The sequence below is a fragment of the Erinaceus europaeus genome, chromosome 1 (genome assembly GCF_950295315.1).
Source record: "Erinaceus europaeus chromosome 1, mEriEur2.1, whole genome shotgun sequence".
In the NCBI taxonomy this organism is placed as follows: domain Eukaryota; kingdom Metazoa; phylum Chordata; class Mammalia; order Eulipotyphla; family Erinaceidae; genus Erinaceus; species Erinaceus europaeus.
Window position 1 is genome coordinate 122,874,984 of NC_080162.1, and position 27,869 is coordinate 122,902,852.

At 38.2% G+C, this 27,869-nt stretch overlaps 1 protein-coding gene across 5 annotated transcripts in view; it reads right to left on the reverse strand.

Moving 5' to 3' along the window:
- MTBP (MDM2 binding protein) overlaps positions 1-27,869 on the reverse strand; it is an 80,527-nt gene that overhangs the window by 26,762 nt on the left and 25,896 nt on the right. For 2 of the 5 annotated variants that reach the window (XM_007526234.3, XM_060195655.1), the window contains 5 exons: positions 26,862-27,035; positions 24,924-25,031; positions 13,616-13,777; positions 8,379-8,496; positions 4,576-4,731 (listed from right to left, as the gene is read on the reverse strand). In XM_007526234.3, coding sequence (XP_007526296.2) covers positions 4,576-4,731; positions 8,379-8,496; positions 13,616-13,777; positions 24,924-25,031; positions 26,862-27,035 — 718 coding nt within the window. The remainder of the gene's footprint in view (positions 1-4,575; positions 4,732-8,378; positions 8,497-13,615; positions 13,778-24,923; positions 25,032-26,861; positions 27,036-27,869) is intronic. The other 3 variants (XM_060195652.1, XM_060195653.1, XM_060195654.1) reach the window with 3 other exon arrangements.

Consider the following 27,869-nt stretch of genomic DNA (forward strand, 5'->3'; position numbering starts at 1 on the left):
GCTGCTCCTATAAAAGCCCTTCTTCTTCCGCACCTCGCTCTCTTGGCAGCACTTCACTTCGGTGTTCAGAGGCAGGAAAGGTTACTGCGTGAGGCGGCCATTTTTGCTACCTCCACGTGGCCCAACCTGCTTCTCTAGCACCCAACTCTGAGGTGCCAGCGCAAATAAAGATTTGTGTTCCCTCTTCGCTCCAGACCTCCCCTCTCTCTTCTCCGCGGCACACAACAATATCTGGCGCCCAACGTGGGGCCGCAGTCAGGCGGCTGCCACTTACCTGTGTCTGGGCGGCTTTTCTGGACCTCAGGCTGGGCGTGAGTGCGGGACACATTGGGTGCCAGATGTTGTGTGCCGCAGAGAAGAGAGAGAGGAGGTCCGGATAAGTTCCCGCTTCCCTACACCTTAGAGTCCTTGTTAAAAGATAAGTTCTTTTTCCCCATGAATCACCCAGGACCTTCCAGATAACAGCTGATTACCATGACAAATAATAATAATAATAATAATAATAAATTAATAGGAAAGATACATCCCCCAATACTCAGTTGGCTAAGGCACCAAACCTCTTTTTCTATAAAGCATTCAAATCAGATGCCCTGCTAACCATGAGAAGCAGATTGTTTGTGTTTCTTCCACAGGAATCCTGGAAAAAACCATCTGGACCCCTGCACACCCTGATATCACCCACTAGATGGCACGACTACAGTGGCACACCCCCCGAAACCCTAGATGTCACCTGACGCGATCTGAAGAACCTGATTCACAGACTCCAAGGACAGAACTTTTTTACTGCCTGTCTGCCTTTCCTGCTTCTGCTTTGACCTGTCACGTTTTGGCTGTTCCAGCTCACTCTCTACAGAAAAGCAGAATTCCAGAGGCTGACCTTCCTCATGCAGCATTTCATCCCCTGCCATTTCTCCTCCTAGTCGCCTACTTTGGACTGAGACTTCTATCAGACTTGCTGGTATACCCTTTGGACACTTTAGACAGTTTTACAGCAGCTTCCTTCCCTTCACGTTGCTGGTTTTTCAGACTGACCCTGAGTAGTTCATAGACTTTACACACTGTTGCCCAGGGAATTAGATAAAAGGAAAGGGGGAGATGCTGGGATATTGTGCAGATGCAGTCACATCTGCCATGTTGTCCCCTCAGGCTACTGCTAGTTCCCACGAGAGTTGGGACATTCTGGAAGTGCTTGTTCCGCCATGTTGTGCCCTCAGGGCATTGTCTATTTCCCCGTAATATTTGGAGTGCTTTGGTTACTCCTCCCCCCTCCCATTCTCACGAGAGTTATTATCCTATCCTGGAGTGCTATGGTTACTCCTCCCCCTTCCAACAAATAAACTCTCTTAGATGCCCCACGTGTGTTCATTTGTGTAGACTTGAAGAAACCAGGAGGGTACAGGATGATTCCTTTCCACCCCCATATATATTATATAAAATTTTTGAGTAATGTATAAATCAGGAAGAGAGAAAAATGACATCATTTAATAAAATAGAGGACTGTATATGTAAAAATGTTACACATAAAAGCATTATACATATAATTTACATTTAAATACATAAAAAGATTTAATATTTCTTAGTGTACAAATGTTACACATAAAAGTATTATACATATAATTTACAGTTAATACATAATCAGATTTAATATTTCTTACAACTTTTTTCTCATTCTTATGATATATATCTTGTGTTTAATTTGGTGTTTGTTTTCAAGTACTCTTGTTGCTATAGTTTATATCTGTTACCAAATGATCTGCCTTTCTCTAAAAGACAGCTACTGTATGGTTTCACCCAGATGCACAATATAAAGAACTGAAACACTTGAACTCATTTTAAAAGAATGTCAAATTGTAGCTAAGACTTTGTGGAAACTACAGTGGTTATCCTTGGAAGGAAGGGGGGACAGCCAGGGGACAGGAGGAGAGCACAGAATTTTATGGAGGTGGGTGAGGTGTGAAACTATACGCTTGTGATCTTATAATCTTGTAAGCCATGATAAAATGACTAATATGATAAAGGAGGGAAAGTGTTTTGTAACAGAAATTCAAGAAGTAGCACTGCTTCTGAATGATTCCTTTGTTGATGGAGTGCATGAGTGCTTATGCATTTTTGCTCAACCAGGTGTACCACTACCCCGTGCCCCTAGTAAATTATATTTTGTCACTAGAAGTCCAATGTGCTATCCATTTCGCCACAGAGCCATACATTATTTTTTATACTTTAAGAAAATTAAAGCATACTAAAATCTTTAGTAGATAAAGTATTTCTTTCATAGTGTGACACATGGGAGATGCAGATTTTTCTTTGCCTGAGAATGCTGTCATTTTGACACCTACTTTAAGAGTCAGCAATTTTAGCTATCTAGAGATATAGAAATTAAATGCTGACTCCAGTTCTTTCTCTGCAGTAGGTTTTTTAATCAGCAGGATTTCAGAACTAAAATTTCAGGAAGATATTTAGTAAAATAAGGTAAAGGTCTCCTGGTTATTGATAGGCACTCTCTTTCTCTGCCTGATTTGGAAGGCGCTTATCCAATGTTATGTTTCTGGAAGTCAGAACAGATTTAGGTAGAATAGTAGTTATGCCACAATGGACTTTATATAGCAAATATTTAGAACGAAATACTAGGGACCTCAATTTAAAAAAGAGGTAGGAACAGTATTTAAACAAGCGAGTAGAGGGGCCAGTTAGTGGCATGCCTAACTGACTGCACATGTTACTAAGTGCAAGGACTTGGACTCATATCCCAAGTCCCCACCAGGAGGAAACCTTCATGAGCAGTGAAGCAGTGGTGCAGGTGTCTCTCTTTTCCTCTATCCTCACATCCAATATTCCTGTCTCTATCAGATAAAAATTTAACAAACAAATAAATAAAATAAATAAATAGTAGAGGAGATAGCATATGGTTATGCAAAGAGACTCTCATGCCCAAGGCTCCAAAGTCCCAGGTTCAATCCCCCACACCACCATGAGCCAGAGCTGAAAAGTGCTCTAGTTAAAACACACACACACACACACACACACACACACACACACACACACACACTGTCTCTCTCTCTCTCTCACACACACACACACACACACACACTAAATAAGTAAGTAAATAAATAAATAAAGGATGCCTGGGGAAAATGGATTCACAAAATAGATGAAAATGTGTATCTATTTCTATACTTTCTTGATTCTGACAAAAGAGGTATCAACTTCTCAAAGACATGAAAAGGGAAAATTATCACATTAGCATTATGAAGTCATTAAGGCACAAAGTTACTAAAACTGTAAGGTTTTTCTCCCTATCTCTCTTGTGATCATGCATAAACAATATGCTCTATCATAATTTTTAAAAATTTTTTATTATCTTTATTTACTAGATAGAGACAGCCAGAAATCAAGTGAGTGATAGAGAGGGAGAGAGAGACAGAGAGATACCTGCAGCACTCCTTTATCACTCGCAAAGCTTTCCTCCTGCAGGTGGGGACTGGGGGCTTGAACCTGGGCCCTTGCTCATTGTAATAAGTGTGCTCAATTAGGTGTGCCAACACCCCGCCCCTGCTCTATCATAATTTTAATGAGTAAACTATTCAAACTTTGCTAACACTATATATCACAATTTTCCCTGTAATTAAGTCAAATTTAGCAACACCCAGTATTTCTTAACTGGTAGTTCAGTGAAATTTGTCACATTAGTAGTAAATTATACATGTAAACACTGAGGTTTTATTTGGTGATCTTACAGTTTCAAAAGCATTTTTATTATACTTTCCTGTTCCCTTCAGTTAAAAGGCCTTAGTTTTGCTATTAATAGGTAAGACTGACAATGTCATGAGAAGTAGTCCCAAAATCAAAGCAAAAAGGCAACACAGAAAAGAGAAATTTTAAAAAATATTTGCAAGTCAAATTATAATTTTTCCATAAAGAATATACTGCTTTGTATACCAGGTAAAACTAGTCACTTAAAAAAAAAATTATTTATTTATTCCCTTTTGTTGCCCTTGTTGTTTTATTAATGTAGTTATTATTGTTGATGTCATCATTGTTCGATAGGACAGACAGAAATGGAGACAGGAGGGGAAGACAGAGAGGGGGAAAGAAAGTTAGACACCTGCAGATGTGCTTCACCGCTTGTGAAGCGACCCCCTCATGCAGATGGGGGAACCGGGGGCTCGAACTGGAATCCTCACACTGGTCCTTGCGCTTAACCTGCTGCGCTACCGACCCACTCCCAACTAGTCACTTTTATAGGGAATATGCTGAAGATGCTTCTAGCTTTCCTATTTCCTTTCTATTCAGTAGTATAGAGCAGCAGATAGAGTATCTTTGTAAGACAAAGTATGAGAATTCAAGTCAACTTGAACACTGAGACCAAACTTGAGATTTGTTCTAAGTAGCATAAGTACTGGGGAAATATGATACCATGTTTGTTAAAAAGAAAGAAAGAAAGAAAGAAAGAAAGAAAGAAAGAAAGAAAGAAAGAAAGAAAGAAAGAAAGGGAGAAAGAAAGAAAGAGAGAAAGAAAGAAAGAGAGAAAGAAAGAAAGAGTTGAAAAATGTAATTGGCTTTATGTTCATAACTTACCCCTTTTGAATTGGTAGAGGTTGAAGATCTCCGACTGGTAATCCATCTGAGGTGAAGAATTTCAGCAATTCTTTAGCATCCAATAATGTACCTGAATCTCTTGGACCTTCCTTATGGCCCAGCCACTGCTCAGATGAGCGAGTTAATGAGCCCCTTCTAAAATAATAATGTTACACAGATTTATTAAAAGTGGATTTGAAGTCACCATAGTTAGGAAAACTCATATAAACAAAACTCAGAAAAACAGACATAGAAAACTGACACACAACACATTTCGACCCCTACATACAGGGGGGAAGCTTTACAAGTGGTGAAGCAGTGCTGCTGGTGTCTCTTTTACTGTCTCTCTCTACCTCACCCTTCCCTCTTGATTTCTGGCTGTCTCTATTCAATAAGTAAAGAAAAATAAAATAAAATATTTGTAGACCATATGGAATCTAAGTACATTTCTAAAGCTCTTTTGGTCTCAATGAAAATTGTATTTACCAAGTCAACAGTATTACTGCTATTTAGCCAAAACAAACAAACAAACAAGGTCCTACAAATATATTCTTTATAAATGATGGTGTGATTAGAAATTTAGTGGTGTGAAGTTTTCAATTCCATAAAATTAAATTCTAAACCCTTTTGTATGTTCTAAATATCACAATATTTTACATTTTAAAGACACAGACTAAGTGTACCAATTTTCTGGGAACTTAAAGCACAACTATGAAATACAGAGTCATCAGAAATCTCAAGTTCCTTTCTGCCCATGATTATTATATTACAAACAAGTAATGACTATTACTGTAGTTGAGGTCTATGTCAGAAATTATTCTCTCAAACCATTTTACATACAATATATTCTTAATCCTAACAAATTCCCTCAAAACACAATAGGCCTTAACTCAAATGAAGCAACATTTAAAAGTTCTTTGTAAAGTGAAAATAGGCATACCAAGAGTAAAAATCATCAGTCGTCTTTACTCAGATAAAAATACTAACACAAAAATAGGCTAATTACAGACTAGGGAGAGACAGAAATTTGAAATGATAATCAGAGCCTGGCTCTCAATTAGGCATTTTAATTTCTAAGTTTACTCTACTACTCTACAAACCCAAAAGTTCACAGAAAAATTTTCCCAACTGGAATAAAAAAATACTCTAGGCTTCAGAGAAGTGATAATGGTTCTTATTTAGTTAAAGATCATGTTAATACCCTGAACCATAACATAGTGCTTTTATATCTGTATAGAATGAATGCCTATTCTTCTGATGTGATAATTCAATGATTTCCTCATTATGTTATTACTTAATAACTCTTTATCAGTAGGAATCAGTTATTATATAACTATAATATGTAGTATATTGCACAATAAGTTACTAATAAGGAGTTATATAGGATTAATTTTTTTTTACTTTACGGTATTAGATGCTACTATAGCTACAAACAATGTACTGACAATGTTTCTTTCCTTTTCCTATCCCCTTTATTTTAAGATTTAAAAATAAAAATATAAGAAAAGTAGTCATACTAAGAAACACTTAAAGTATTTTCTCTGAATTTTAACTCTAGGAGGGCAAAGACTAACTTATGAGTTTAATTTGTGTATAGCTATTCTCTACTAGTAACTGATAAAAGGTCTCCTAATAAAGACTTTTCTCAGTCACCTTATATGCCAGATACCATGCAGAAATGTTTCATTTTCTTTTATATAGAACCCTGGACACAGGGACATCAAAGCAATTTAAAAGCCAAGATCAGGAAAAAATTACAAGACTAAGACATATTTTACACTAATGGTTAAAAAAAAAAATCTTGATGAAATTGTATTTGGTCAGTATTTTCAAAGTATTTTCCTTATTACCTTTGAACTCAAACCTGTCTTCTCACCGACCCTGCCCAAAGATGAAGCAGTAAACTCACACAAGAGATGATTAACTCTGTCTATAACCAAATTCTGATATTATTTTTTTCTATTTCATCCTCAATTTGTCACACAGTAATTTCTGAAAGTATACAACTTGGGTCCTTGCAAATTATTAACTTGTCTGTTCTACAGTGTGCTACCACCTGGCCTTGCACTATTTCTTTTCTCTAACAAATAAAAATATTCTTCCTTAGTTCCTTGTTTTAATCATTGTACAGAATAATTAATTTTTTTTATTATCTTTACTTAAGAAATCATAGGGGAAGGGGGTTATAGAGAGACAAAGAGACACCTGCAGCCCTGCTTCACCACTTGCAAAGCTTTCCCCCTGCAGGTAGGGACCAGGGGCTCAAATCTGGGTCCCTGTGCACTGTAACATGTGCACTCAACTAAGTGTGCCACCAGTCAGAGCCCCTATACAGTAATTTTTATTCTTGATCAAGTTACTTGCTTCCTTACGACTATCTCCCATTAAAAGGTGAACTTAAAGAGGAGAGCATAGCACTGTTGATGTTCAGAAAATATTTGCTGACATATATGCACAAAAATTTAAGGTTATTAACATTAGCAATAGAGCTAAAAATAAATCTTGGGCTTGAAATACCTGGGAAGAGGACAAAAGAAGAATTCAATTCCTCTTCTATCATCCTACTAGCCAAGAGTTATGTCCCAAATGTCTCCTATGTACTGAATCAAAATAACACCAAATTGACTCTGTCTTTTGGAGTTAATAGATGCCAAAAAATACAACAGGTGTAGTTGAGATTGGCTCACATGGGAAGGTACTTTTATTTAATCTTCTCTGTCTCTGGTACTGTTTACATTTTTTTTTTTTACTGTTTACATTTTTTAAATATTTTTAAAAATATTTATTTATTTATTCCCTTTTGTTGCCCTTGTTGTTTTATTGTTGTAGTTATTATTGTTGTTGTCATTGTTGGATAGGACAGAGAGAAATGGAGAGAAGAGGGGAAGACAGAGACACCTGCAGACCTGCTTCACCACCTGTGAAGTGACTCCCCTGCAGGTGGGGAGCTGGGGTTCGAACCGGGATCCTTATGCGGGTCCTTGTGCTTTGCGCCACCTGTGCTTAACCCGCTGCATTACAGCCCGACTCCCAAATGTTTACATTTTTAAAATTTAAATTGTTTAAACATTCATACACATGTACAGAACTATGGAATGTGGTCTGAAAATCACTGAAATGTTTGTTAACTATATTACATATACTTACAAAGCAGAAGTAGGGGAATAGAGCATTTATTATTTTTATGTTCTACTACTTTCCAGTAAGCATATATTTATACAACCTAGATATTGAATGCATGAGATTGATACTCTAGTTCTTGCTCTCATAAATAGAGCTTATAAAATAAGCATATAGATTTGCTATAAAACTGTAAAGTAGTAAATTAATAAAAGTATAAACTATAAGAATGATTTAGGAGCTAAAAAAAACTTTATGTGTTTTAATTTTATTTTAATGAGAGAGGATACATAGGGGCCAGGTGGTGGCACGCCTGGTTAAGTGCACACATTACAGTGCTCAAGGACACAGGTTCAAGACCCTGATCCCCACCTGCAGGAGGAAAGCTTCACGAGTGGTGGAGCAGGACTGCAGCTGTCTCTCTGTCTCTTTTCCTCTTTATCTCCTCCCTATTTCTCTGTATCTAATAATAGATAAATAAAAATATTTAAAAAGAGAGAGAAAGTAATACAGAGAGAAAGATGATGAATAACAGAAAAGACCAGAGCACTGCTCAGCTTTGGCTTATGGAGGGTGGTGCTGGGGACTGAACCTGGGAGCTCAGAGACTCAGACATTAAAGTCTTTTGCATAACTGCTATGCTATCTCCCCAGCCTCCAAATAATACGATTTTGAAGCATTACCTCACTTTTTGTTTAGCTTTTTCAAAATTTTCCAGATTTTGAAGAACATGTCTTTCTGGCCATTCTTGAGGATTGCTTTCTACTACACTTGAAGAAGTAGGTTCCACTGGACAGCTGTCTGAAGAGAAAGAAATAACCTAAGTATCCAAAAGTGTTAACATATTTAGTTTTATAATAAAAAAACCTGAATACATGTAGATACATACACATATATGTGAATGCTTATCTATCTCCATAGATGTCAAAATGAATTAATTGCATAACACTTATCTCTGGCATCTATTAAGGTATCTCTAGGGGCTTGGTGGTGGTGCACCCAGTTGAGCACACACAATGCAGTGAGCAAGGAGGTGGGCTTAAGTCCCCAGTCTCCAATTAGCACATCAGGTTAAGTGCACATGGTACAAAACACAAGGACCAGCTTAAGGATCCAGGTTTCAAGGCCCTGGCTCCCCACCTGTAGAGGGGGTCACTTCACAAATGGTCTTTCTCTCCTCCTCTCACAAGCCTCAAAAGCAGTGAAGCAGTGCTATAGATAACTCTCTTTCTTACTCCGTATCTCTCCTTTTTCCTCTCAATCTCTCTGCACCAGAAAGGAAAACAAAACAAAAGCTTGCCACTGGGTGTGGAGATTCATCATGCAGGCACTGTGGTAAGTCCCAGTGATAATCCTGGTGGAAAAAGAGAAAAGAAAAAGGTATCTCTGCTGACCTGAGACATGCAAAGTGCCTTGGACATGAAAAACAAAACCAAAAATACCCACACTCCAGCATAAAAACCCAATTTTGCTATATCCTCATAAAAGAAGTAACAAGGCAGATTCAGAAAATAAACAGAATTGTATGTTCATGTGGCATAAAACATTATTATTACTTTCTTGTGGAATTAGTTCTAAATAAAAATGAAGAAACTGAATATTGGATAAACTATATGATTTTCACAGGACAGTTAAGAATTAGTACCAGTTCACAGACAAATTCATACTTAAAAGATATTATCTCACTCTCAAAATTGCAAAAATTATAAATAATGTATACGTAAACATATAAAACAAATAATTCGGTCTCAGGTAAATTACTTTAGACATATCTCTTACTTAACTGTTAGTACAAACTGTCAACATATATATATATTTTTTTAAGTAATTTTTTAAAGTTATCTTTATTTATTGGATAGATATAGCCAGAAATTGAGAGGGAAGGGGGTGATACAGAGAGAGAGAGACAGGAACACCTGAAGAACTGTTTCACCACTCGTGAAGCTTCCCCCTCCCCAGCAGGTGGGGACCAGGGGCTCGAACCTGGTTTCTTGAGCACTGTAATGCGTGTGCACAACCAAGTGCGCCACCACCTGGCCCCTTGTCAACATATATTTTATACAGTAAATCATTATCAGGGTGGAGGTGGGATGCACTGGATCGACCTTCTCGTGGTGCATCCCGTGAGTACCCATTCATTGGGGAAACTGACGATACTTCCTAGCCGACTGAATCCACATGGATCCCAGTCACTTTCAAAGCTAGCAGCAAGCAGCTCCTGACAGCTTTCAACCTGACGCTGTTGACTGGCTACGGAAGAAGGGCAAACGCTAGAAGAAGAAGAAGGGTGGAGGTGATAGCATAATGGTTAAGCAGTGCTTGAAGCACTGACAAAAACTAGAGGTATGCAGTGTTTTGAAAAAAAAAAAAGCATAGGGTGGGATAGATAGTATAATGGTTATGCAAAGAGACTCTCATGCCTGAGGCTCTGAAGTCCCAGGTTCAATCCTCAGAGTTGATCAGTGATCTGGTTAAAAAAAAAAAAAAGGGAGGGGCAGTAGCACAGTGGGTTAAGCACACATGGCACAAAACACAAGGACCAGTGTAAGGATCCTGGTTTGCAAAGCACAAGGACTGGTATAAGGATCCTGGTTTGAGCCCCTGGCTCCTGACCTACAGGGTGAAGCAGGTCTGCAGGTCTCTCTTTTTTTCTCCCCTTCTATTTTCCCTCCTCTCTTGATTTCTCTTTGTCCTATCCAACAACAATGACAGCAACAACAACAACAATAATAATAACAACAACAAAGATAAAAAACAAGGGCCACAAAAGGGAAAAAATGGCCTCCAGGAGCAGTAGATTTGTAGTGCAGGCACTGAGCCCCAGCAATAACCCTGGAGGCAAAAAAAAAAAGTAAGTCACTAGTATCAAATATTATACTACTATTAATAAACTCATTATTCACAAAGTATACTTATGAGATTACTGATAACACTGACTGGGTTCAAGAACCTGAGTTCAAGTCCCCCGCCCCCTACCTTCGAGGGGAGGGAGGTGATGCTTCACAAATGATGAAGCAGGTCGGCAGGTCTCTTTCTCTCTGCCTCTTCATCTCCCCTTCTCTCAATTTCTCTGTCTTATGCAATAAAATAGGTGGGAAAAAAAGGCAACTGGGGGTGGTGGATTTATCATGCCGGCATTGAGTCCCAGCAATACCCTGGTGGCAACAACAACAAAAAAAAAATCTAAAGGGACAACTTCCATTCTCACTATAGATTTAAGTCTATACACAATGCTTGCAACACTGGCACAATTACTATTCGGGATTTCAAAATTGTTTTGAACTACAGCAGTTCTAATATAATTAACTAATAACATCTATCAGTGTTATTTATCTGTTTGACTAACCATAAAGAACCCCGTTTTTACACCCATTTTTGTTTATTCTTACAAAATGATGCTTCAGCAAAGGAACTGTTTACAAAACAGTCGTGAATATTTTAAACCATGACTAAAGAGAGGCTGGGAGGTAGCTCACCAGGGAGAGTGCACATCCCATTATAAGTACTGGCCCTGGCTTCGGGGTGTAGGCTGCTTTGGGGTGTTGGCTACTACATAGGAGCACCATCAGTACCTCTCCTTGTCTCTGTGTCTCCTTCCTAACTTTCTCTCACTCCCTCTATCTATTTATCTATCTGTCTATCTATATAAAAGAGTGGTGGAAACTTGCAGGCATAGAGCCCTAGTGACAACTCTGGTACTAAAGTATTTTGATGCCTATATTGGATTATCCCAACCAAGCACCAAAGAAATATATTGCTTCTCCTTTCTTAATAAGGGTGGTTAAATAGTGACTAGTTTATAATGTAATAAGTCTTAGAGTAAGATGAAATTATTTTGTGTTGACCAGTCCTGCTACTAAAACTATGAAGGGAAAGAGAGAGAGAGAGAGAGAGAATTAGTTCCAGAAAGTTGCCTGTGGAGTTTACAAAAGAATGCAAGTCATGTTTAGTAACAACAAAATCCAATTAATTCATATCCTCAAAGTAATTAATGACTAACTACTGGGGAAGTAACCTGGTGGTAGAGCACATGAACTTGCAGATGTGAGGTCCTGAGCTAGAACCCCAGCAGTGCACTTGCCAGTGATGCTCTGCTTCTCTCTGTTTCTTTTTCATTAACAAGTATTAAGCATCTTTCAAGTTACTCTGTGCTGCTATTTAATTTTGGGTACTTATAAATAGCAATGATGATAATGATAACACAAATGAAAGTTAAAAAACTGAAAGGGTCACTCTCTAAGTATTTATATACACGAACTCACTTAATTTTCACATTAACTATAGTAAATGGAAACCCAAGGATCAAAACTTTTAGTTGGATCTATCCATATAAGATAAAAACTGCCCCCCCAATCAATCTATCTATGTACACATATGTTCATAGCTGCATAGTTTGTTATTATTCAAACTTGGGAGCAACCCAAATGTCCAATGATAAGAGTGGCTTCTTAAATTGTGGTCTTCTTTTTGTCTTATTTCATTTAACACAGTTCAAGTTCCAACCCAGATGAGGCATCATTTTTAACAATTGAATAGTATTCCATCAAAGATATATAACACAACTTTCTTAACCACTCATTTATTGTTGGGCATCTAGGCTGCTTCCAAGTTTGGATTATTAAAAACTGTGCTGCTATGAACATAGGTATATGGAACTGCAACAAAAACAGGACTCTGGAGAAGGAAGGGGTGGGAGGTGGCTGGGAGAGGAGAACTTGGGATCCTGGGACATGATAGTGGAAAAAGACCTACATTGGGGGTGAGAGTGCTTTGCAGACATAAAACATAGGAGGTGAGAAATTGTACCCCATGTCAGAAATTGTACTGTAACCATTAACTCCCCAATAAAGGAGAAAGAAAGAAAGAAAAAAAAGGAAGAAAGGAAGGAAGAAAGGGAAGAAAGAAAGAAAGAAAGAAAGAAAGAAAGAAAGAAAGAAAGAAAAGAAATGGCAGGAGAAAGCTGCAGTCTATATGCACAATGGAATAATACTACTCAGCTTTAAGAAATAAAGAAACCTACTTTTCTGGGAGTCAGGTGGTGGCATAGCGGGTTAAGCGCAGGTGGTCCGAAAAGCAAGGACCGGTGTAAGGATCCTGGTTTGAGTCCCCGGCTCCCCACCTGCAGGAGAGTCGCTTCACAGGCTGTGAAGCAGGTCTACAGGTGTTTAACTTTCTCTCCCCCTCTTTTCATTTCTCTCTGTCCTATCCCACAACAACGACATCAATAACTACAACAGTGTTAAACAAGGGCAACCAAAGGGGAAATTAATTAATTAATTAATTTTAACAAAGAGAGAAATCCACTTTTCTATCTCTTGGATGGAATGTGAAGGAATTATGTTAAATGAGCTAAGCCAGAAGGAGAAGAATGAATATCAGATGAGCTCACATATAGATAATACATGAGAAGTAAATAAAGAAAAGGGAAACAGGGTGAGGTAAGACAAAGGACTCTAAACAGGAGGAGATTGGGGGGTGGGGAGCTGGGTATCCAATACATGAAGAGGGACTTGCGCTGGTTGTGGGAGTGGTGTGCAGACACAACTATCACAAGGAGATAAGAGATGATAGCCAACTGTCCTAAAAACCCGTATTTCTCCAATAAAATTATATATATATATAAAAAAAATCTCTTACCCTTTCTAGCATTTTAGTAAATACTAAAAGAGAACATTTTAGGAAGCTTCTTTCTTTCCACAAACACAATTATATTAATCGTGCTTACTAAAAGAAATTGTCAAAAGTTTTCCATGTTTGAATCATAAGAAACACAGTTCATCACTAAAATGGTCACATATAAAAATATTCATTATTTAAATTTATGAGATAAATTTCGATGTGACACATTAGTTTTAATAATAGTAAATAATAACATTCATAAATGCAACACAAATAAACTCATATTTAAGCAAAATTTTACCATTTAATGTATTGGAGGTTTTAGTCTTGTCTGTCTTTAGTAGAGTTGTTTTTGGAATTGTAGCATCAAAATGATCTAAAAATCGTTCCCTTGTGAGTATTAATAGACTTTTGAGCTCATCAACAGAAACTCCTTCAGACTGCTTTTCCAACTTTCTCCTTTCTGTAAGACAACAAATTGCTACAATTAGCCATATGGTTCTGCTACCTTTTTTTTTTTTAATTGAAATTATTTTTTAAAGCAAAGCAAGTGAATTTCTCCAGTAAATCCACATCCTTGTGTAGGCTTTCTTTCTTTCATTCCTTCTAAGTTTTAATCCTATTAGTAAGGATAGAATTTAAAAAAAGGAATATCCAGTTACATGAGACTAAGCAGAAAAAGAGTTATTAATAGAAAAGGTGATAGATCATAACTTCAAATTTTCAAAAATACTACAAGCCTTCAATGGGTGTGTATGTTAAAACAGGCAAGACTTTATTAAGTGATGGGAGTAGCAGCCAAATCAGCAAGAGTAAAGGTGCCTCCATTTGGGTTATGGTAAAGAGGTACTATCTACAACTTATTGGGAAGATGGTGGTGGGGTCCTGGAAAAAAAAAAAAGCAAGATTGGATGTTCCAGTGATCAAGGAAAGAGCAGTAAGAATTAAAGGTCTTGGGAGTCGGGCGGTAGTGCAGCGGGTTAAGTGCACATGGCGCAAAGCGCAGGGACCGGTGTAAGGATCCCAGTTCAAGCCCCCGGTTTCCCACCTGCAGGGGAGTCACTTCACAGGCGGTGAAGCAGGTCTGCAGGTGTCTGTCTTTCTCTCCCCCCTTCTGTCTTCCCCTCTTCTCTCCATTTCTCTCTGACCTAGCTAAGAATGACGACATTAGTAACTACAACGACAATAAAAAGACAACAAGGGCAGCAAAAGGGAAAATAAATTTTAAAAAATAATAATTAAAAAAAGGAATTAAAGGTCTTCCCACTAAATCTCACCATGCACAAAAGTCAACTCAAAATGAATCAAAGCCATGGATACCTGACCAGAAGTCATAAAATTCACAGAAGAAAACAAAGGGAGAACAGTCACTGGTGTTTGCTTTGGAGATTCCTGTCCAACACACAGAAAAGCAAAAATAGAAATAAACCTATGGGACTATATTAAACTGAAAAGCTTTTGCATAGCAAAAGAATCCATCACCTACTCAAAGTTATCCTACTGAATGGGAGACACCTTCTATATGCCACACATTAGGCAAAGGGCAATAGCCAAAATATGTAAAGAACACAAAATACGACAATAAAAAGTGTAAGCAACTCACTCAAAAAGTGAGGAAAGAGCATGAACAGACTCTTTACCATGGTAAATATTTAGATGGCCAACAGGCAAATGAAAAAAATACTCAAAGGCACTGATTATTAAAAAAATTTAAATGAAGACAACGATGAGATACTGTCTAACACCTGAGAATGGCATACATGAAGAAGGACAGACAGCAAATACTGGCAAGAATGTGGGGAGAAGTGAATTCTTCTACACTGTTAGTACTGTAATGTAAACAGGTCCAGCACCTGTGGAAAAGAGTCTGATGATTTCTCAGAAGATTGGAAATGAAACTACCATAGGATCCAGCAATTCCCATCATAGGGATATAATTACCCAAACCCAAAACACATACCTGAAGAGATCCATGTGTGCCCATGGTCACTGCACCTCTGTTCATAATAGCCAAAATGCAGAAGCATCCCAATGTCCAACATGGTGAAGAAAATTAGAGTATATAGACATAACAGAATACTACTCAGCTAGAAGAAATGATGTTAACCCTTTTGCCACAACCCTTTTTGAATGGGACTTGAAGGAATCATGTCAAAAGGGATAAGCCAAAGGAGAAGGAAAAATACCAGATGATCTCACTCTTATATGGACCTTAAGAAACAATGCAATAAATGTAGCAAAATACAATATACTTGTGATAACCACCTTCTATGGTACTGTAGCTTTACCAATAACATAGCAAGACAGTAAGCTCATCTCCAGGCCAAGATATTTATTTGATTCTCATATTAGTCAACACAGAATGTCTAAAGTTTTCATATTTTTTTCAAAATTAACCAAGTGAGAGAAAAATTTCATCATTTCTTACAGCAGCATAATATTCCACTATATATATACACACACATATACATATATATATATATATAGTCTTTGGGTATCAGGATTGCTTAGACATAATCAGATTTCAGCAGAAAGGTGTTTTGGCGTTCTTTGGATAAATCCCTAAGATAGGGATTTGCCAGATCATAGGATAGGCCCATGTTTACTATTCTGAGGAATGTCTAGACTGCTTTCCACAGCTCCTGAAGGACGTTATATTCCCCCCCCCGCCTCACCATGTTTCTTCCCTTTCTAATGTATACACTCACAGGCAGTGCCTCATTGTGGCTTGTGGCTTTTATTTGCATTTCTCTGATAATCAGTAACTGTGAATATTTTTTTCATATGCCCATTGGCCACCTGAATATCTTCTTTGGTAAAGGTTTTTTTCCATTTCCTCTCTACATTTATTTTTTTTCAGCCAGGACTCAATCCTTGCACAATGACTTTACCATTACCAGGATGTCTGTGTGTATGTGTTTTAAAGTATGGGAAGGGTGGATAAGTGTAGAACTGCTCCACTGCTTATGGACTTCCCCCGTGCGGGTGGTGGACTAGGGACTTGAACCTCTGGTCCTTGTGGCAATGTGACTTCTACTGGGTAAGTCACCACCCAACCCTCTCTTACTGTTTTTTAATGGGGTTCCTTGTTTTGTTGTTGTTGTTTTTTGGGAGCTCTTTATATATTTTGGCTATTAGTCCTTTGCTTGATGTTTGAACCATGTTAGATGAGATAAACCAGAAGAAAGAAATACAGGATGATCTCAATTACAGGTGAAACTTACTAACAAAAAAACATAGGGTGAAACATGGACTAGGCGTAGTCTGTTGCAGCAAATTCAAAGGCTTTGGTAAAGGTGGTGGAGGAGGGGGATGGGGAAGCTGGGACTAAGAGGACACTAGGGATCTAGTGTGTGATGGAGGGATACTGAAGTTGGTGAGAATAGTAGTCTACCTATCATTGGGAGATAAGAAATTATGCTCATGTGACAACAATTACCCTATAAGTCATATTTCCCTAATAAAATGATTTGATGGGAAAAATTGTACACAGGTGATAATAGTGTCATAAATAATTATTTCCCCTAATAAATTGATTAAAACAAAACAAAAGAACTAAAGGTCCTCACTTCAATTCCCAGTTACCCTTAGCTAGGAGACTCTGCTTTCAAATCATTGGTAGAAACTGAAAAGGATTGGGGCCAGGTGGTGGTATGCCTGGTTAAGTGATCACATTACAAGCCCCTGTCCCCACCTGTAGGGGAAAAGCTTCAAAAGTAGTGTCTGTCTCTCTGTCTCTCTCCTTTACCTCCTCCTCCCCTCTCAAATTTTCTCTATCTCTATCTAATAATAAATTAATTAATTTAAAAAAACTGAAAAGGATCATGAGGTATAATTTAAGGCTGAGGTTAGTTAAAGCTAAGGAATTAAATAAAAGTCTACATGTTGAAAGGTCCAATTACCTAGCTAATAGCTATACTCTACTAGAATGAAGGATTCTTTTATGATTTTTAAAAATAATTATGTATTGATTAGTGAAAGAGAAAGTCAAGGAAAGAGAGCAGCAGAACAGCATTCTGGCACATGTGTTGTGGATCAAACTTGAGACCCTCATGCTGGAAAGAGCAACACTTTGTCCACTGTGCCAACTCCTGGTTCCTATGATTCCTTTTTTTTAAAAAAGAAATGAAACTCTTCAGACAAAAGGGCTCCCCACTCATATTGAGATAAGAACCCACAACCAAAATGTTGACTTGTCACTCCACCATGATACAGTGCAACTTGCAGATATTATACTAAAGAGAGACACATATACAAAACTTCTCAGTTAGAACAGAAAAGAATCAACAGATATTTACAGAAAGTTAGTGAGGGAGCCTGTATTTCTCTGGCTTTATGGTTATACATGAAAGGGTTTTGATTTATTAACACTTCCAGTTCCTCTTCTTCCAATCACTCACTGACCTAACCTGGAAAATAAATTAGTAATAGTCTGATAAGATCTTTTCTCCCCAACTTCTATCTGATTATATTAAAGTCTTCAGGGTGTCTGGCTCTCTGTAGGGTGGAAAGAACAGATGAAGAGCTAAACCCAATACTATTTCTATTTATTAGAAAACTCTCCTGGTTATATATCAAGGTCAGATCCTTCAATTCAGCATTTTTCCCCTCAACTCTATCTATCTATCTATCTATCTAAATTTTATTTCTCAACTGTCTCTAACGCTAGAAAAGAAACAGAATATTACTTACTAAGTTAGACTTCAACCCCCACTATATATCCTCTCCAAACTAAAGTTAAATCCAGGATGAAAAGGAGAAACCACCGTAAGCATAGACCCAAAGAAAAACAGAAAAAAGAAAAATCCAACCAGAAACACTGAAACAAAAATGTTGCTGGGAACAAATGAAAGTCTGCTATAAAACACTACAGGATGTATAGAAAGATCAACAGTCGACAAGAATTTAAAGTTACGCACAAAAGAATTTAATTCTTTTTTTAATTTCATAAAAAAGTTTAAAGTGAAATTCAAGACATTCGCCAGAAACTAGAACAAAAAAAGATAAAAACAGACCATGAAATAGCTGTTTTGTCTAGTGGGATGTGCTTTCATATACTGTCTTGGGGTGTATGTATTTGAAGACAGTATGCACCCAGAAAATGTTCGCTCAGCTTTTTTTGCTTCATGCTCAGGCTGCTATGTAGAGTATAAGACATGGACAATTGGACAGGGAAGATGGCATAATGGCCATGCAAAAAGACTTTCATGCCTGAGGCTCCAAAGTCCCAGGTTCAAACCTCTGCAACCCTATAAGCCAGAGCTGAGCAGTGCTCTGGTCAATCTCGCTTTGCCTTTCTCTTTGTATCTATCTCATTAAAATAAAACAAACAAAACATTTTTTAAAAAGTAGCTACTGTCTAGGTTCTCCTTTTGAAGGTCAGTGTATGAGAAATGTCTCAGCAAATCCCCTCCTCATATGCACTTATTGGTAGGGTCAGTCTAGCTGTGACCTGAGATAACTGACACATGGTTTTTACAGAAAAGGATGACAAAAAATATCAGAAACAGTAAAGTAAAAGTTGTGATATAGGCAAGTTTTATTACAATTTCTTAGTGAGGAAATAAAAAGCTTCAGTGATTTTTATTTCCCACACAATCTGCTGGGAGCCATTCTGAAGCAAAAAGTTATCAATAGTCTGGTTTCCACTGAGAGATATGCAGTAATGTGTTTCAGAAATTAGCAGTACTTTTTTGTTAATGCTAAAGTGTACTCCAATCATGAACCTAGTCTACATATATTAAAATTTTCAGTAATATTAAAATTTGGATAAGTTGAAGAACAGGGCAAGGTATCATGTTGATCTTGATGACTAAGACATGTGGAATGAAATTAGATAAAGTTTAACTATGTTATGAGAAGGATAATTACATAGGTAAAAAAAAATTAAGCAGATTTATTTGCTCATAATTGGCAAATAAAGGTTAGAGAAGAAGACACTTGACTAGTGTGTAAAATTGCATCAGCAAAAGTATATTATTCCTAAAAAAAAAAAAAATCCCAGTAAAACTAAAGACTTCTTAAAGTGATACATTTGTTTGAGTGCACATGTTACATAGCACAAGGACGCAGGTTTGAGGCCCTGGTCCCCACCTGCAGGGGGAAAGCTTCATGAGTGGTGAAGCAGGGCTGCAGGTGTCTCTCTATCTCCCCTGCCCTCTTGATTTCTGACTGTCTTGTCCAACAAAAAATAAAGATAAAAAAGAATGTTTAAAAATATAAAGATAAATATGAACTAGAAAGTCAAAAGTATTAGAAGATTAAGCATCAATTTTTTTTTTTTTTTGCATCAATAAGATTTGCACTTGCCTGTCTGAATGTAGAGAAGCTGTACGGAGCTCAGAACAGTAACTCTGACTATAAATACAAAGCTGCTGTCTTGGCCTTTGCTTCACATATGAATTTTTTTTATTTTTATTTTCAAGTGTTCAGTTCAATGAGGAAGGCTAGGGAGTAGCACACCTGGTTGAACACATGTTACCATGTGCAAGGGTCTGGGTTTGAGCTCCTGCTCCCCACCCACAGGGGGGAAGCATCATGAGAGGTGAAGCAGATCTACAGATGTTTCTCTCTCCCTTTCTCCCATATCCTTCCCTCATAATTACTCTGTCTTATCTAATAAAAAGGAAAAGAAGGGGGGTCGGGCAGTAGCACAGCAGGCTAAGCACACATGGCGTGAAGCACAAGGGCTGGCATAAGGATCCTGGTTCGAACTCCTGGCTCTCCACCTGCGGGGGGGGGGGGGGTCGTCGCTTCACAAGAAGTGAAGCAGGTCTGCAGGTGTCTCTTTCTCTTCCCCTCTCTGTTGTCCCCTCCTCTCTCCATTTCTCTCTGTCCTATCTAACAACAACGACATCAATAACAACAATAATAATAACCACAACAACGATAAAACAACAAGGGCAACAAAAGGAAAAATATAGCCTCCAGGAGCAGTGGCTTCATGTTGCAGGCATCAGGCCCCAGCAATAATCCTGGAGGAAAAAAAGAAGAAAAAAGAAAAGAAGCAGGACTTCTGGGAGGCGTGGTTTATGGAATAGCAATGATCAGATCTGCTTTTTCCCCAAAACAACAATTAAACACAAGAGATCGAATTGGATACATAATCTACAGCTAAAAGATCCACAGCCTCAGGTCACGCCACCTTCCAGACACCAAGTTACAGATACTACCAGGACTCCATCCTGACTTTTCTGGGCAGATGACCTCACCAAAGTGTGCTGGATCCTTGTACCTCCAAGGTACAAGAGCTCTGGTTCACTGGGGAAAGATAGAAACAGGCTGGGGCACACATGGGACCCTAGTCAGGGAGTCCTGGGATTCCCACACAGACATGATGGGCCTAGACCTCTAACAGATCCCTCTAGCCACTATCACTGGTCATCTCCATCAGGAACAACATAATGGAAACCCCTATAGGACCTTGCCCTCAATGTGGGTCAACAAGGGTAGGGAATGTTCCATTTTCCGAAGGTAGGTTGGAGAGCATACTCTGCCTACCACCCGAGGATGATGGGTCCTAAAACTGGTGCAGCCTGGAATGTTCCTAGCCATGACCAAGGAATGTCAGCTCAGACCTACAAGTCTCAGGTTACATAGGCTCCTGTGTGACTATGGGCCCCAGATCAAATCCATGGGGTTTACAGTTAACAATATTTATATACATTTCCTATATTTGGGAGCTACCCTCTTCTTTGATCCAGCTTGCTAGTCCTTTTTCCTACTATGACACCATCCCCCCTAGACAATGACTTAGGTCACCTGCACATTAGATGTCAGGTGCAGGCAAAAACTAGTAGGGTCATGGGCCCCTTGAAATATACCTAAAATAGATCTACTAGCTTTTTCTAAAATGGAGGCCCCACCCAAATCTTTATCTTCGATATTCTTGCCTTTAGGATCATGATTAGTCAATAACTTGTTTGGCTCTATATGTTAACTCTTTTTTTCAGCCACCAGGTTCCAGATGCTACCATGATGCCAACCTGACTTCCTTGGGCAGACGACCCCACCAATGTGGCCTAGAGCTCTGCCCCCCAGTGCCCTGCCCCACTAGGGAAAGAGAAACACAGGCTGGTAGTATGGATTGACCTGTCAATGACCAAGTTCATTGGGGAAGCAATTATAGAAGCCAGATCTCCCACCTTTTGCACCCCATGATGATCCTAGTTCCATTTTCCCAGAGAGATGAAGAATAGGAAAGCTATCAGGGGAAGGGATTGGATACGGAGTTCTGGTGGTGGGAATTGTGTGGGTTTTGTCTCTCTTATCCTATGGTCTTATCAATATTTCCATTTTCTAAAAAAAAATAAAATAAAGGGGGGTATGGATCAACCTGTCAACACCCATGCTTAGCGGAGAAGCAATTACAGAAGCCAGAATTCCTACCTTCTGCACCCCCAAAACAACCTTGATCCATACTCCCAGAGATGATGGTTAGCCCCTGTCTACAACCTTAGGGGAACTGTGGTGGATTGCAGTGGGGCAACTGAAGATTCAGAATTATGGTGGTTGAATTGGTTTGGATTTAATCCCATGTTGACATGTAATCTTGTAAAATAAAAAATAAAATTAATTAATTTTAAAAAAACACAGGAAAAATGGCCACCAGGAGCAGTGGATTTGTACTGTAGGCACCAAGGCTCACTGATATTGCTGGTGGCAACAAACAAGCAAACACACAAAAACCCCTCAATGAATCAAGGATACTTAATAATTCCAAATACCAAAAACTAACAAATCATCAATCTCTCAGTAAAATTTAAAGTACAGCATTATCATTTTATATGTACTAGATCAACTAGATAAAACTTTAAAAAGAAAATCAATAAAAATAAATTATTTAAAAAGTTAAGCACTAAATTAATTTTTACTTATTTTTTGTTATTTTTAAAAGAAAATGATGGGGACAGAGAGATTGCTCAACAGGAAGGACTGTGCTCGGAGCTCCAGTGGCCCAATCGGTTAGTGTGTGGTACTTATACAGGAAGGGATTGTGCTTTGTGTAGGAAAAGCGGAAGAGATAAAGTCAAGGAGTTTTATCCTTCAGTTCTTTGTATTCAGGGGTTCCTATTGCTGCAATTTATATCTGTTATCAAATGACCTATATGTCTCTGAAGGACAACTGCAGGGTGGTTTCACTCACATGTGCAATATGAAGAAATGAAACACGTAAACTCAGAAAAAGTAGCCAAATTGCGGCTAATACTTTATGAAAAATATGGTCATTATCCTAGAGGATGGGATAGGCTGAGGAAGCACACAGAACCATGGTGGTGGGTATAGTTGGAATTATACCCCTGTAACCCTATGATTTCAAAAACCATTACTAAATCGCTAATTAAAATAAAATGAAGAAAAGGAATTGCCTATCACAAGGCCCCAGATAAGATAGTACAAAAGGGAGAAAGAGAGTGAGAGAAAGGAAGAAAGGAAACTAACTTCAATAATATATTACCTCACTGGGTAAAGAAAAAAGTGTTTCCGCAAGTGTATCCATCCTAAATAGGTTAACGTGATCATTAATCATAATTAAAACACAATGCTTCAGATTACAAATTGGTCATTTCATGGATATGCCCAGAGCTGGTATCTGCAGCAGCTAAGTTTTTAAGGACAAAAAAGGAAAACACAAAGCAAAACTTCAACTGCTTGGGGTGTACTGCACCAACACAAAAGTCTCTGGAAAGGGAAGGTTTGAGACAGGTTAAAGAAGGCTTTGGGGTCTTGTTGTATCCCTGTATCGACCACCATACTGAAAACCAATAACCCCCACAATAAAATGGGGTAGGGGGAAGCTATAGATATATAAATATAAGGCTTCTTTCAATGTTAGCCCCCTTCCATCACTGAGTCCTGCCCTCTGCCCAGAACTGCTTCTACATTTTCAGCATTCATTTAGCACTTCCAGAGCTTCCAATCACACCTGTAGGTAGTAATCTAATTGTAGTTGCTAGTATTTCCCTTCCTAGTCAAGAGCAGAAATGGCCCAACTGGGGTAGATTCTTCTTACTCAAAGGAGAGATACAAAAGCCAGTTTCTGAGAGTCTGTTCTTCAAAGCCAATAGTTTTTCTGGTTGGAAGGATAAAAAAAGAGGTGAAGATGAAGAAGGGGGAGAATTTGAACGAATTAACTTAAAAAGAGCTGCAGGAGGCATATGGCAAGGAATCATGGCTTTAGCAGGGACAGGATGAAGTCAAGAAGTGAATGATTCTGAGAGCTGGTGATTGAAATAAAGGTTTTCCAGTCATGAAAGTACCAGTTATAGGGAGTCGGGTGGTATCGCAGTGGGTTAAGCACACGTAGCACAAAGCACAAGGACAGGAATAAGGATCCCAGTTTGAGAACCCAGCTCCCCACCTACAGGGGAGTTGCTTCATAGGCAGTGAAGCAGGTCTGTAGTTATCTCTCTCTCCCCCTCTGTCTTCCCCGCTATCTCCATTTCTCTTTGTCCTATCCTACAATGACGACATCAACAATAATAACTACAACAATAAAAACAAGGGCAACAAAAAGGAAATAAATAAATATTTAAAAAAATCTTTAAAAAAAAGTACCAGTTATTTCAGTATTAATGGTTTTCTTGATTTTAATATGCACTACCTTTTACTGAAGTTGATTCGTCTTTCCAATTATATTTTCCTTGAAATGTGTGACATCTGTGAGCATTGCCATTATCACAAATGTTCACAGTTAATGCTTAAGAATCAAAGCTCATTTTGCTATGTTAATTACTCTGTACTTGTGTTTATTTAAGCAAAAACATAATTTATAAAGTTATTAATGCTAACCAATATAATATATTTAAAGGACTGTCTTCAAAAATAGCTAAAAGCAATGAAGTAAAAAATTTGGATAGAGAAACATTTTTCTTTAACAGTAACATACAAATTAAGTAGGAATACTATGAATCTGGCTGGGGAAAGGTGTGGACTTGTAATAGTCTATCAAGAGTAATTTATAAATGAGTGTCATACCTAGAGACATAATTATTGGGAAAGGTGTGAAAATATCAATGCATATTTCTTAGCAAGTCAACATTGTCAAAATGAAAACGTTGTAAAGTAGGGCAAAATATATACCCAAAAGCAAAAGTATACAACAGTCTGCAGTGAGTACCCCCCAACACTTCATCTGCACTATTCCAGCCTTTAGGTCCATGATTGTTCAACAATTTGTTTGGCTTTGTATGTTAACTCTCTTTTCAGCCACCAGGTTCCAGATGCCAGCACGATGCTGACAAGACTTCCCTGGACAGACGACCCCACCAATGTGTCCTAGAGCTCAGCTTCCCCAGAGTCCCACCCTACTAGAGATAGTGAGAGGCAGGCTGGGAGTATGGAACGACCAGTCAACACCCATGTTGAGCGGGTAGCAATTACAGAAGCTAGACCTTCCAACTTCTGCATCCCACAATGACCTTGGGTCCATACTCCCAGAGGGATAAAGAGTAGGAAAGCTATCAGGGGAGGGGATGGGATACAGAGATCTGGTGGGAATTATGTGGAGTTGTACCCCTCTTATCCTATGGTTTTGTTAATGTCTCCTTTTTTTTTAAATAAATAAAAAAAATTGAAAAAATGAAAAAATTGTACAAATCATTACTTACTTAGACATTCTTTTAAAGCCAAGACTTGAACATTAGCCAATTGTTTCTCTCTCTGTATAAGCTGCTCTCCAGAAAAATGTGGAAGTGAAAATAAATCAAATGGAAAGCCTGTGAAGAGTGGGAAAAAAAAATTAGCATTAAAGATGACAGGTGATAATAATTAATGCTCACTTCTTAAGAAATTAGTAGTAAAATAATTTTACTCATTGGTCTGATCTTGCTTATTTCAAAGTATAGGGTAGTAATCCAGCTGTTGACAATAAGCATACTGTCATGTTGCAGTTTTCATTTTGAGCTGCTTTGTAAATGGAGAAAATATAGAGAACAGACTTCCGTATGTTATCTTGTCTACTCAGATACTAAAATTCCTATACAACACCACTGAGATATTGTAGCTAGTTTCTAAGGATGTTCCCTCCCTCCTCTATCACCATCCACACTGTACCATATTTTCTGCTACTCAATCAGTGTTGTCCTTTCACAGTGACAGGAGGGTAACCTTATCTAAGGTAAGGTAAAAAGGTGACTGAGTCTCCTTCTCTAAGAGAAGTTAGCTATTATGAGAGAAATCAGGCTACTCAGACTTTTGTGAGGTAGTTAGTCCTGGTTGGCCAGAGGAAGAGCACATGAAGAGAAGCCAACTCTCTTCAGCACTTGCCAGTTTATCGGGGGGACTAGATATGTGGGTGAAGAAGCCATCTCATGTTAATAGGCTCTTAATCCCTGTTAAAGCTTCCAGTGAGTGGTCTGGGAGGTGCTGCAGTAGATAAAACATGGGACTCTCAAGCATGAGGTCCTGAGTTCAATCCCCGGCAGCACATGTACCAGAGTGATGTCTGGTTCTCTCGCTCCTATCTTTCTCATGAATAAATAAATAAAAAATATTTAAAAAAAAAAAGCTTCAAGTAATTTGAGTCCCAGCTGTGTGTGAGTCCAGTTATATGTGGGAAATCCAAATAGAAACATCCAGTTGAGTAATTCAACCCACAGGACAATGAGAAAATAACCGTGGTTTAAAGCCAAATTTGGGTGCAAAGGACGATAAAGTTAAATCTGGGCAGGTTTGTTATACATTTATATGTACTCAAGACATAGAATTTGAAAAGAAAAGATGGACAATAAAATAGAACAAGATTCTTGGAAGAAAAAAAGGTTATGGTGAAAAAAGGGGATGGGTGGTGGTGCAAGGATCCAGGTTCAATCCCCAGGCCCCACCTGCGTGGGGAAAGCTTCACAAGTGGTGAAGCAGGTGTCTCACTGTCTCTCCATCACTATCTCCCCCATCCTTTCAATTTCTGGCTGTCTTTTATCCAATAAATAGAGATAATAAAAGTTAAAAAAAAATAAGAAAAGGTTATAGAGTAGTAATACATGTTTAAAGTTGAAAATATTATTTTCTATTTGGAACTTACAACTGACCTTATAATTTTACTAGTTATAATGTAAAAACACTTAGTTCTGTACAAATCAACTTGTCTGAACATATTAGTAACATGTTTAAAACAAGACATCTATTTTCTGAAAGCGTAATAGAGTTTGGGGCAGAGAAATTCATTAAAAACCACATGAGCAGGGGGCTGAGCAGTGGCGCACTGGGTTAAACACCTATAGCATTAAATGCAGGGACCCAAGCAAGGATCCTGGTTCAAGCCTGGCTCCCAACCGGCAGGGGTTCACTCTATCTTTTTCTTTCTCCCTCTTATCTCCTGGTCCCCTCTCAATTGCTCTCTGTTCTACCCTATTTAAAATAAATAAATAAATAAAAGGAAAAAATGGCCACCAGGAACAGTGAACACCTAGTGCAGGCACCATGCTCCAGCAATAACCCTGGAGGTAGAAAAACAAACAAACAAAAAAACTGATCCATATACAAGAAACAAAACAATCAAACAAACCCAGCATACACACAAACATTTCCCACACAGAGTTAGCACTTACTCATCTTACTTCCTTCTGTCTTTGCTTTCATCTTTCCATGAATGAAACTGAGTGCAAATGAGCCATTGATCTGGTTTGCTGAGTAAATTAGCGTGGCTTTACACTTTCTGTTGGCACCTCCTTGTAACAAGAGATAATAACTAGAACATTCTCCTTTTGTCTCAACATCTGGAACTAAACAAAAACATTACTTTTGGTAAGCATGTGAAAACTCAGCACAAAATACCTCAGAGTCATATATTCGATCCATAGGATACTGTTTCTGTATTATTCTACGCTGTTAAGTAATTTGAAGTTCACTTAACTGAGAAAGGTGTAAAAGTAGAGGATTATAACAAAAGTACTATATGTGCAAACATTTTAAATTATGATAATTATGATAATAAATTGTCATTCATTAACTTGATATGGTTCAGTAAAATTCTATACTTATATAATCACACTTGTAATACACTATCAATTCCTCTTTATAGTTTTCACTTCTTTGATTTAGAATATCTGGACCCTTGCAAGATACACAACTGGTTATTAGTACAGAGTAGCCTCCTGCTCCTTGCAGTGGGTGTCCATGATGTATTTTACAGAGAGAATGAAGAATATTCATTCATCTGAGGTGACAGTTACATGAAGGTCAGTTAAGACAGCTTCTATTATATTTTAAAAGACAAATCATCTGAGGTTTACAATGACGGTTGAAGAAAGACTGTGAGACCTTTGAGATTAAGAATAGAAGTGATTTTTGTTGCTGTTATTGAATATGGTGAATAACAAACATAAGCATTTGTTCTCAATACCTCCTGAAATTCCACAAAATGAGAATGAAATACTTGTGATAAGCTGGGGAGACAGCAAAACGGTTAAGCAAAGAGACTCTCATGCCTGGGGTTCCAAAGTCCCAGGTTCAATCCCCTGCACCACCATAAAGCAGAGCTGAGTATGCTTTGGGGAGATTGGGGGGGGGGAGCGGGAAGGATATACCTTGAAATACCTGTGATTCTTTGTATTCTG